Source organism: Penicillium vulpinum, assembly GCF_028829585.1.
Source record: "Penicillium vulpinum strain IBT 29486 chromosome Unknown utg000003l_segment0_segment0, whole genome shotgun sequence".
NCBI lineage: Eukaryota > Fungi > Ascomycota > Eurotiomycetes > Eurotiales > Aspergillaceae > Penicillium > Penicillium vulpinum.
This window is the reverse complement of record NW_026643243.1, coordinates 106,695-118,115: the sequence shown is the minus strand read 5'-3', so window position 1 is coordinate 118,115 and position 11,421 is coordinate 106,695. Positions and strand designations below refer to the sequence as shown.

Below are 11,421 nucleotides of genomic sequence, written 5' to 3'. Positions count from 1 at the left end.
GAAATCCATGGATTTGCATGGCGCCCGCAATATCAGAAAGTGTTGGAAATAAAATAAAAAAAAACAGTATCAGTCCAGAACAAGTCCAGAGTCTTCTTGGTGAGTCGGGGAAATTTCAAAAAGCATTCATCCAAACCGCATGTTGGGCTGCCCCCCCAAAAAAAGAAACGTCTAAAACTTGGCTAGATCAGCGAAACAAAGGATTTTCTGGTCTTTTTTTTTTCTTGTTGTCATCTCGTCATCCCTCATCGAATCGTAAGCCGGTAATTCGCAGAACAGGGCCTCGTAATACAAGTCGTATTCGTCTCGCGGCAAATCAGTCGGATGCTGGCAATAAAAAGGGGAGTCGCCATCTTCAATAAATTCGTCCAATGTTTTACTCCACGATGATCTCTACTCCGGAGTTGGTGCGGAGCTCATCGCTTCCGCGGGCTTGGTGGCCGTTCTGACGGCGAAATCCGGTGCCCTTATCGGGGGTTGGGCCACGGGGCTGACGGACGGGCATGCGCTCCTGCTGGCTGTCATATCCCATGCTCATGCCGCGGTTGCTACCAATGGCACCAGCGTTGGATTGTTGGTTGTCCTGTTCCCAAGAGAACATGCCTCTTAGGCGACGGGGGCTCGAGTTGGGGCCGCCAATACCGGTGCCGAGGGAAAGACCACCCAGGCTGTTGACAAGCAGGTTGTCATCCCGCTGCATGCCAAGAGAGGAACCAGACTGGACAGGGGTGAGGGTCGGGGTGTTGGAAGTACCAGTGGGCGCACCCTCATACTGGAGCCGGGCACCATTGGACTGCAACGCGGCGGGGAAGCTGGCGGAGGAGGGCACGGGCGAAGGAGTGTAAGATCGCAGGTCTGCGAAGGATTTGGCAGCCCGCAGGTTCTGACCGTTAGAGAAATTGCCAGGGGAGTCCATCACACCCAGAAAGCCCGAGTTTTGTCCACGCAGCGTGTTAAAAGCGCCAGGTCCAGCCTCTTGGCGGGCCTCGCTGAAGTCGATGGTTGCCGCCCGGTTCAAGCCGCGACGACCACTGTCCGACTGGCCAGAGGGCGGGATTGAAGAGGTTGGGGGACTGACATTGGCACCTGCGGGAATCTTAAAGACCTGCACCTGGCGCTGTTCGCCGCTGCCACGCGAAGCATGACCCAGTCCCATGTTGTGGGCCAGGGTGTGAACTGTACGACGCTGGGAAGGAGTGAGGTTGTGGGGGAAGATCACGGAATCGCGAACAGTATCTTCCTTGAACAGAAGTAGTTGGGAGTAATAAGAAAGGGTCTGGGTGTCGTTCAAGTCAACATCTATAAACAGCACGAAAAGAATTGTTAGCAACGGGTTAAATTTTCAATGACCTTGGAAAAACAACACGAGCGTGTAACCCACCAATTTTTTGACCACGCTGGGACACGGGCGACGGGGAGGTTGCCGGGATGTGCGAGGTGAGTGAAGACATTGAGCTCTGTGTCTGGAGCTGAGGGCCTCCTCCCATCGGGCGGTGCTGTTCTTCCAGCTGGCCACGACGTTCCCGCTTCTCGCGCTCGATCCGTTCCCGTTCTTGCAGGGGAAGCATCTTCTTGTACTCGACTCGCAGTTTCCGACCCTGAAGCTCAAAGTGGTTGAGAACCTCAATTACGGTTGCGGTTTCCTCTGCAGAAGTGAAGTTGGCAAAGGCCAAGCCACGGAACACACCATTGTCAAAGTGATAGTTGAATGCGTAAGGCAGGGGGAGGTTGAGTTCCGTCATCAACTGCACCAGTTGCTCCTTCTTCACGGCAAAGGGAATATTCTTGATGACAATCGCAGTTGGAATCAATTCGTCGTCGTCGGCAGATGAGGCCGAGGCTTCCGGTCGCATAGCACTGCTCTGAATGGGACCAGGGCCCAGGTTCGAAAATGCTTGGGGCATGTTCGGTTGCTGATCCAGCCATGTCTTGAGAAGGCTGTTAGTATTTTTCATTTCATTTTTTTTTTACCTCAGCAAGATAGGGGGATGTATTTGTTGAATAAGTCCAAAACATACCGTTGGGAGGCCGGCACGTCCACGGGCATTAGGCTTCAAACTGGCGGAAGCCGAGCGAATTCCTCCGAGAGTTTGTGCATTGGCAAAACCGTTGGGGTTCCAAGTCTGAGAGCCGGAGATATCATATCCGTAGTTGTTCTGCAGGGACGGGTTCAAGCGTTCGAGGCGAGCGGACTCGTAACGCATTTGATCTTGCTCGTACATGTTGGTCGGCATAGGTCCGTATGCGTCGAACTGTCGAGAAGGTTGACGGTGTAGAGGTTGTTGATGCCTTTGAGACCCAGGGGAACGCGCAGAATGATCGTGATACATGTCTTGTTGATAACTCATCGAGAATTCCGAGCGAGGAATGTGAAAATCCACCAAAACCAGTTTAAGAAATAACTGTCACTACTCCACCATGAGAGCGACACAAGTTGAAGTTGAAAAGAAACCGTCGAGGGACGGGATTGTGCGGATGTTTGGGGGGAGGAAAAGTTTGGACTAAAAGCCGATCGGAGGAGAGTGAGAGATCAGGGCGGAGAACAAGAAAAAAAAAATAGGAAAATAAATCGCCCAGGGAAAAAAAAAAAGGACAAAAAGCCCAAAAAAATAATATCTTCAAATCGAATTTAAATGCTTCGTATCATTCAAGGGGCTTTTTTGAGGCTTTTCTTCTTCCTTTTTTCCTTTCTTGAAGTTTTTGAGGTGTGTGTGTGTTCTTGTCCGGGGAGATTTCTCTTCGGAACTTCCCAATATAAAGGCCAATGAAAAAAAAAAAACAAGATGAAACCTCAAGTTCAAAGGTTGACAGATCACAATAAAAAAAATAGAGATAGAGCGGGGGAGAAAAAAAAAAGAGAAATAATCCAAAAGTATTTCAAAAAAAATTGATCCACAAATCTGCCAAGAACGGAGGGAGTAAGGAGGTGATGAAAAAAAGGTGATAGGAAGAGAAGAGAGAAGAGAAGATGAAGTCAAGTCCTCAGGCAGAGAAAAAACAGGTGATCAGTTGGATATGCAGGAAATATTTATGATATAAACCAGTAAAAAAAATAGGATTAAAGGGGGGGAAAAGCCATACTTATAGAGCCTTCATAGGCATTTATAGGCATTTATAGGCATTCATAACATTTATAGTACTTCTAGCACTTCTACTCCGTAGTTCCCCCCTGGACACCTGTGGACTCCATATACCCAATGAGATTATACTATTTCATGTTTGACTGCATGATAAGAGTACAAGAGTACAAATATTGCTTTAAAATTTGTACGTATAACATTAAACCTATAACATTAACCGTTATACACCCTGAACTTTTGCATCCTACATCATATCATATGTATACACACCCCGCTATGTTGTATATCCCCTCCCCTTTTTCCTCTTCCCCTGGAAGTTGAAAAGATTCCCCTGAGGAAATCACCAAATCAGAGTCGAGAGGTCAACAGCTCCAGTTATCCCTATCCTTCCAGTTCCCGATGCCTCCTTAGCCTTTTACCAAGACACCGGTGCCTCGTTAGACCCGTCACTAGGCAATTTAGAGGACCCCGCCGTGGTGGACACTACTTAGAGCTGTTCATCCCTGAGCAAATTTGGGGAAATATATTTCCCACTGTAATTATTCGCATGGATGATGCGCACGAGTTCCACGGGTTACCTGACATATAGAAGTCGGGGTTCACATCCTGCCTCGTGCTTTGCAAGGGGTGCACTGTGCTGCGGCACCTTATACAACATACATATATATATACATACACACACATATATATATGATTCTCTATATTTGACACACGACCGGTTTGGACCACATATGGGGTATTTATCATGGACTCCGCTTCATTTTAATTACTGTACTTTGTACGGAGTACTCCGTATTATCATTTCCATCTGCTTCAGGGGGATTTTCTATAATTACTTCTTATTACCTATTATTACTCCTGTTAGCTTCTTTCCCCCTATTTTACTTTGCCCCTTCCACTCACGGCGAGAGTTCGTGACTCGCCACCTTATAATAAGCCACCAAGTTATATTAATAAATTTTCCTAATGGTTCGGCCCAGCCGGATAGGCCACCTTATTCCCGCCCATCGGCTTTTGCAGCTGCTAATTGACGATACATGAAAGCTATCTTGCGCCAGTCCCACTCCACGAAATTGGACCTTTCGTCTGGTCTCCACGATCCGCACATCCCCCGTTTCTAGCGCATGCATTGAAGCTCCTCAGAGGCCCATATGGCCCAGCTAGAACACGCTAGACGCTGGTTAGAACATCTACTCCCTAGTGGCAGTGTCAGATCCCGGCCTGGTGGAGCTTTGAAGCTCTGCCTCGTGGTTACTATGACAATCGGACTCGGAATTGAGTACATACTCCGTTTCCCGTATGGAGTACGGTCGGATTCAGGCTGACGCTAGAAAAGTCTACGGAATTTTTTCCTCTGGAGTCTGATTCGCTTCGGTTGTCATTCCCGTAATAGGTATGGTTGGGGGATGTCTCTTGAAGGGCGATTGATTATATTATTGCACATGACACTGTTCTTCCGAGCTTACTCTCTAACTAACCTGCTTAACCTGTTGATCAACCAAAAATCGAGGGAAGAAATCTGGTACTAGTGGATTGATCTGCAAAAGGCTCGGGTCGGGTCGCAAGGACACCCACGATGTTTCAGAAGAAGTTTAGGATTTTGAGGGCAAGCTGGCTCTATGGGAATATTGTTTAAGTATGGAGTACTCCGCAACAGGTTATAGACTTCGCACAGAGGCTATCAGCCATTGCGGCGAACAAGCAAACTTGAAATCTACTACACTGGAATAAAGTGTGCGAATTCATTCAGGAAGCCCAAGAACAGAAGGATAAGTACAGAGTAGAGACTAACGAGATCCTGAATTGCAATTTGTATCCTCTGTACGGAGCACAGAGGATGACCACTCCAAAATATTACTCTGCAAAAGAGAAGAAAATAGAGGGGGAAGAGACAGCTGTGCCAGGTAAAAAGCAATATTTTAACTAGATGCCACGGCAGAGGTTCAGGCTCCCCTGGAAAATGAGACATATTTCGACCAATAGACCCGTTTCTTTGATTCTTGAGTAATCCGTACGAGTCATTTTCTGAACCAGCCATCTGAGATAAAGCGGAGTCGCAGTTGAGAGACTTTCAAAAGACGGGCTGTCAGTTCCTTGGAAGAAACCAGGAATGGCCCAAAAATAAGAGAAACCTGAGAAATGAGGTCAAGAACAGATCGAAATCTGACGTACATTATTCTTTTACATAGTAAGACTAATTCAAATATACATGTAATCCATGGAGGTCCAGAGACCCATCTGAAACGTTACATTCTAAACCACTGATTGCATGCAGCTTATACAGACCTTAAATCCGCCTCAAGTCAATATACAACATTGTTTAGAGACTTTTTTACTCCTTATTATTATTATTCTATGGCACAGCATGCATAGTTATAGATATCACATCTCTCGAAATAATTCCCAAAATCAAGATTGACAGTTTCATGAAAACAAGATGCGATATTGGACACGAATGGGTGACGAGTGTCAGACCCACACGGAGGTTGTAGTCGCCGGATTGAGACTTCGACAGAGGCTGATGATTATTTCAATGTTCACCTGAGGGAAATAAAAAGGTGCTCAGATATCAGTCTCCATGTTTCAAATGTTTTCCTAGGAAAACAGAATATACGATGTACGTATACTCCGTACCCTTAACAAAATAGGCATTTCGTGCACGCGACTTAGGCTGACGGGGGGCTGAAAGCCAAGGCCTTGAGTGGAGACTACCTGATTTAAAAGGACTTTTCGCTTTCTTGGATCTTGATCTATTCGATTGATTTGGTTTCTGCTCTTCAGCTCTCCGCATGCTGGGCAATGCGGACTCCATTACGAGCAGCGATAGCCGTTGCGTTGGTTATAACCGTATTTTTGGTGAAATTTCACCTCGATTCCATCTTGCAATGGCAAAATGATCCAATCACTTCCAACCTCTATGTTCTAGATGGCGATGCACATATCGAGCTGGTCTCAGCCCATACTGCGACATCCGCTTCACATACCCAAACCCGGAGGAAATGGTTCCCCACGGCCCGACCAACTCCTCGTCCACTGATACCCAATAATTCTGAACCGAAGCGCATCCCCGTCGACGTCCCCGGAGCTGAATGGGCGGGGGAGCTATTTTTCAGATCTAGAGCGGCCCCCAAGTTCTATGATTCAGAGAGCTTATTCGGAAATCCCAAAATACTCGCACCGGTAGAGCATGGTAATGTGATGGCACCTTCGGCTACTGCTCCTTCTCATCCAAAGGTCACTCCGAAATCGGATCGCGTAATTGTTCTGGGGAAGATGTCGTACGAAGACACTGACTGGCTTGAAGATCAATTGCCAGAGTACGTCCCCGTAGACCAATCACTAATCACAGACTGTGCCAATACTAATCCAAGATTCTAGATGGCAACACGCAGTCTACCTCGTCGATGACCCCGAAGCATCTCTACAAGTCGAACAGAACAAAGGCAAAGAAAGCAGTGCCTACTTGCAATATATTCTGGACAACTACGACGGATTGCCCGAGTATATGGTCTTTCTTCACGCTCATCAATACAGCGGCCATGTTGAATTCTGGCAGCAGGACAATGTGTTGACCGTCCAAAGACTGCAACTCGACTACCTTCGACAAGTTGGATATCTGAACCTGCGTTGCGACTGGAGTCCCGGATGTCCAGATGAGGTCCAGCCATTCCGGCAAATGGCTGGTCGCACTACTGAGCTTGCCTTTGCGGGTGCTTGGATCCGTATCTTTAACAACACTGATGTGCCTGAGATCGTTGCTACGCCTTGCTGTGCTCAATTTGCTGTGACCAGGGGCCAGGTCCTCCAACGCCCACGGAGTGCCTATGAATCGTATCATCATTGGCTTATGACAACTGAGTTGGATGATGAGACCAGTGGCCGTGTGTTTGAGTACCTATGGCACATTATCTTCGGACAGGATCCCGTGTTGTAAGCTATAACACAATAAATATCTAGGGAATTGATGCTAACCCTTGAGTGTGAACAGTTGTCCTGCAAAAGCGCAGTGCTACAAGGATGTGTATGCCATGGATTATGAGGAGTCAACTGGGGATTTCTTTGATGATGACTTCTGGGGCAATTGGATCGATGAGACACCTGCACATGAAACACCTGTGCATACGACACCTGCACATGCAACACCTAGTGCATGAAATACCCGTGGATGAGATATGATTGTATTTATCCAACATATGTAGAACTTCTGGGACGTATCAATACCTATACTTGCGTTAATGTTCAGTTTGGTTTCTTTTTACTTCTGTTGCTCTATTTCCCTTGGGCTTTCTGATTACTCTAGCCAGTCACTGACAGATTCTCGCTGAGCATACTCAGCCATAACTTTACTTTCTCTCGCTCAAGCCTTTTCCAAAAACACCAAATCGTCAATTGCCATGTACTATAGATTAACTCAAAATTGGACATAACTCGTCGGTATCATCTGAAAATTTAAAGAAAAACATTGCCCACATTCATAAAACCATTGTGTGTATCCCCACTTGCTCGTCTTTGGCCGGGATCCGACTATTGTTGAGTCTCACAGCCAAGCAAAAGCCATCAGCCCCATAACACCTACCATGGATGCAGCACCAGGAGCTGCAATTCCAGCTGCAGCATCAGGAGTAGGAGTGGCAGAGGAGGCAGAGGATCCTGAGGAGACAGACGAAGTCGAGTCCTGGCTGCTAGTTCCGCTGGTGCTAGAAGAACCCGTTCCGGTAGCTGTGTTTGAAGTAGTAGTGCTAGAAGATTCCGAGGTGGTAGTGGCAGTGTTGGAACTAGCAGTGCTAGTAGATGTGCCACTCAAAATAGTGGCAGCGGCAGAGTTGTAGGTAGTCGTGGTGAACGAGCAAGAGTGAACAAGGTCAAGGGCCTCTGACCAATGGATTAGATTTAATTTCTATTCTAGTGGCATTCAAATTATACATACCGTTATCGTCGTCGTCGTCGTCACTGTCGTCGTCGTAGTCATCATCATGGTGGCCATTATAGGAGATATTGTTGTTGCGCCGATCAGCTTGATACTGGGTAATGCAAGCAGAACAAAGCGGGATATGAGTTTTGGCAGCATCCCAATCGCAAATGCATTGGATCTCGGCGGAATCCCGTTCGTGCCTGGCATCACAACTCTTGGCGATTTCAACGACCGAGCTGCAGGCAGGCCAGCAGCGATTGGGGACATCGTCATGGTCCAATTTGGATGCGATAGCAACGTTGCTGGCAAGTAGAAGGCCGCAAACCGAGAGGAATTGCTGGATACGCATGATTGTTGATGTTGATGGATGATCGTAAAGAAGGAACTTGGTTGTGTTTCTGATTCTGATTGAAATCAACAGTGGAATTCAAGACATATTTATATTGTTGATGTTGGTATAGCTCTGCTCTACATTGATATAGGAGATCGACTTCTTTGTCGGGATTTCCCGCGCATAGTCAGTGTCCTGAAATAGAAAATGAACTGAGCCCCCAAAATGTGTGCATCATTGGCACCTACGATGCACCGATCAGCGGAGTACCGCCAATGTTGGTTGTGCAAAAGCAGCTGCCTGGGTTATGCCATCAGCCAAGACTGTGCCAAGAGCCTGAATGGAGAAATATCAACGGGATAGTGCTAATAATATCGTACATTTGGGCTCTGTTTTATGTACGTATCTTTCTATCAACATGCAGGCACCGTGGCTATGCCCCATGAACCAAGTTTGACCTACAACATACCTTTGAAATCTATTCTTTAGTCATACATCATATAAAATTCCAACTCTCGTTTCTCTCCGCCAAGGATCTTATTCCACCCCGGGAGATCCTATATATGCAAGTCCAGTGTCTAAGCCACACTGTGGGGCCAATCGGTGCATATTATTCGGAAATTCTACAGCATTGATTAATAGTTTAACATTCTTTGTTATATCTGTACTCCGTACTCTGTATACAGCTCTGAGCTGGAAAGTAAAAAAAAACATGTTTAAATCTCTATCGAAGTGAAGTTGCCTGGGTTGCCGACAGCCGAGCCCATCCGTCCACCATTCTGCTATATATAGATATAGTACTCCGTATACTCCGTACACAACTATAAATGTTAAGTAGACTGATCTTCAGGCTTCAGGATTCTTGAAGTTGTTGAATTATTGCTAGTTAGTCTATCAACTTCAATACCCATGATTTTAGAATACCATTGACATCGCTAGAACTGATGTAGTAGACAGCTAATCCATACTAACGCGACTATTTATTGATAATTCGCTGTGTTTTGACTAAAAGATAGTTGACCTGATTTAGTCTCACCAGTATATCTATTGCACCCAGTGAAATTATCTCTCCCATCTGGACAGCCCTGTAGATGCTCAAGTGAGGGCTTCTCTTCTACTTAGTAAGAAAGAGTTGGAGTGGAGACCCCGCAATCATAGGAACATTCCCAAGTTGAACGTACTTCTGTCCTAATTCCTACATTCAACCAAAGTCAGTCAGTTGATATCTTCTCTGTTCATCTATAAACAAAGATGGCTCGGACTGTCAGCAAGATGTGGGAAAATTACTGCCTACGTTCATCTCAAGGCACAGCTTCTACCATCCCGGTGTTCGTCTATGGCACGGCCTGGAAGAAAGACCGCAGTGCCGATCTAGTCTATAATGCAATCAAGACCGGTTTCCGAGCTGTGGACACAGCGGCCCAACCCCGCCATTACCAAGAGCATCTCGTTGGTGATGGCCTCCGTAGAGCAATTGCGGAGGGGATCGTCGGCCGAGAAGACTTATACGTGAGTAAAAGTTGCTATTTGGGGATCTTGTAACTAACCATAATTAGGTGCAAACCAAATATAGTCCCGTCCCGGCACAGGATCTGGCCAATATGCCCTATGATCCGTCAGCGACCGTGACGGATCAGGTCCATGCATCTATCAAATCATCATTGTACAATCTTCGCTCAGAAGCTGACACCACCTCCGTGGGTGAGACGTACATTGACACCGTGATCATCCATTCACCACTGTCAACTTTAGCTCAGACCCTGGAAGCCTGGCAAGCCCTTGAGACTTACGTCCCTCACCTCATCCGGAATTTAGGTGTCTCTAATTGTACATTGCCTATACTCCGAGAGCTGTGTACTTCGTCCCAGACAATTGTGAAACCATCAGTGGTACAAAATAGATTCTACGAGGACACTCTGTTTGATGTCACCCTACGCGAGTTCTGCCGCGAGAATCAGGTCATATACCAAAGCTTTTGGACTTTGACAGCAAATCCAGACCTTGTGCGCTCTGAGCCAGTGCAGCAACTTGCCTACCATGTTAAAATATCACCGGCTGCTGCGTTTTATACTCTAGTTATGGGCTTGAAGGATGTGGTGGTGCTGAATGGGACCAAGGATGAGTCCCGCATGAAGGAGGACTTGTCTGCTCCTAAGCAGGTCGAGGATTTCACGCAGAAGGAACCTGAGTTATGGCAACAGATTCTGGGGGATTTCCGGGGTTTGATAGGGGAATCTGGTTTCACTTGAAAAGTTGAGCGAGCCGTGTTAATTTTTCAACCAGGGACAGTCGCGTACTGCTCCTGCTTTAAAGTAGTTGTTATTGCAAAAATTCAAAGTAATTGAGAAGATATTATCATTAAATGATATATTGATATTGCCGCGAATTCTAGGATCACAGCTGTAACAGACAATGGTTGACCTAGAATTTTACAGTTCTATGTCATAGAGAGGCCAGTTCATCTGTACGTACCGATACCTGATAAGCACGCGTGATCACATGGCAACATGAGGTACTTGTACTCGTCACCACCCACCTTGCTGACTCAGTAAACGCCTCCCCGGGGACCGGGGCAACTTGGCCTCGCCGCCGAGTGGCATCGGGGGGGCTCACTTGATTCATCTTATTGACAGCTGGCTATAGTACTATATTTGATTATCTCTACTCTGTAGGTCTTCCAACGTTGCAGATATAATACTTGGCATATCAACCTTGGGAACCAATTCACCGCCTAAGCACTTTCTGCTGAAGCCTCCCGCCTTATTCTGGATGTTGGACAATTCACGCGCCCATTGAGCGTCATCTGCCTAGTATTGATCACTGCTGGTCCTTGATCTGCCACCTGTTGTTGATTCCTGTGGTCTTGTGTCTACTTAGGTATCGATACGACAGATTTCGCGACGTGATCAGTGGCATCCACTTTTTTTTTTCTCGGTTCTGTGGTTTTTGACTCAAAATTAGACAGCGACTCGGATGAACAACTTCCTACATACTGAGTTTGCATCCGGTTCCTTTGTCTCATAGGCAAATTCCCTGCGGTGAACTCAGTCTCCTTTTCAGAGATCAAAGAAAATCGAGATACAATTCAATATCAAATT

The 11,421-nt window shown here is 46.5% G+C and overlaps 4 protein-coding genes across 4 annotated transcripts; 2 read left to right on the top strand and 2 right to left on the bottom strand.

Annotated features, from left to right (window-relative positions):
• Positions 1-376: 376 nt before the first annotated feature.
• Positions 377-2,348, bottom strand: N7479_005149 (uncharacterized protein; the record flags this gene model as incomplete). The annotated part of the gene is made up of 3 exons (XM_057252846.1): positions 377-1,299; positions 1,382-1,928; positions 2,019-2,348. The coding sequence occupies 3 exons, from the start codon at positions 2,346-2,348 to the stop codon at positions 377-379; spliced, it is 1,800 nt and encodes a 599-aa protein (XP_057106708.1).
• A 3,531-nt stretch (positions 2,349-5,879) lies between these two features.
• On the top strand, positions 5,880-7,234 carry N7479_005148 (DUF3431 domain-containing protein; the record flags this gene model as incomplete). Its single annotated transcript, XM_057252845.1, has 3 exons — positions 5,880-6,397; positions 6,459-7,010; positions 7,069-7,234. 3 exons carry the CDS (start codon positions 5,880-5,882, stop codon positions 7,232-7,234), a joined length of 1,236 nt encoding a protein of 411 aa, XP_057106707.1.
• Positions 7,235-7,617: 383 nt separating this feature from the next.
• N7479_005147 (putative GPI anchored protein) lies at positions 7,618-8,341 on the bottom strand (the record flags this gene model as incomplete). Its single annotated transcript, XM_057252844.1, has 2 exons — positions 7,618-7,952; positions 8,008-8,341. The coding sequence occupies 2 exons, from the start codon at positions 8,339-8,341 to the stop codon at positions 7,618-7,620; spliced, it is 669 nt and encodes a 222-aa protein (XP_057106706.1).
• A 1,233-nt stretch (positions 8,342-9,574) lies between these two features.
• On the top strand, positions 9,575-10,572 carry N7479_005146 (putative aldo-keto reductase (AKR); the record flags this gene model as incomplete). Its single annotated transcript, XM_057252843.1, has 2 exons — positions 9,575-9,832; positions 9,880-10,572. The coding sequence occupies 2 exons, from the start codon at positions 9,575-9,577 to the stop codon at positions 10,570-10,572; spliced, it is 951 nt and encodes a 316-aa protein (XP_057106705.1).
• Positions 10,573-11,421: the final 849 nt, after the last annotated feature.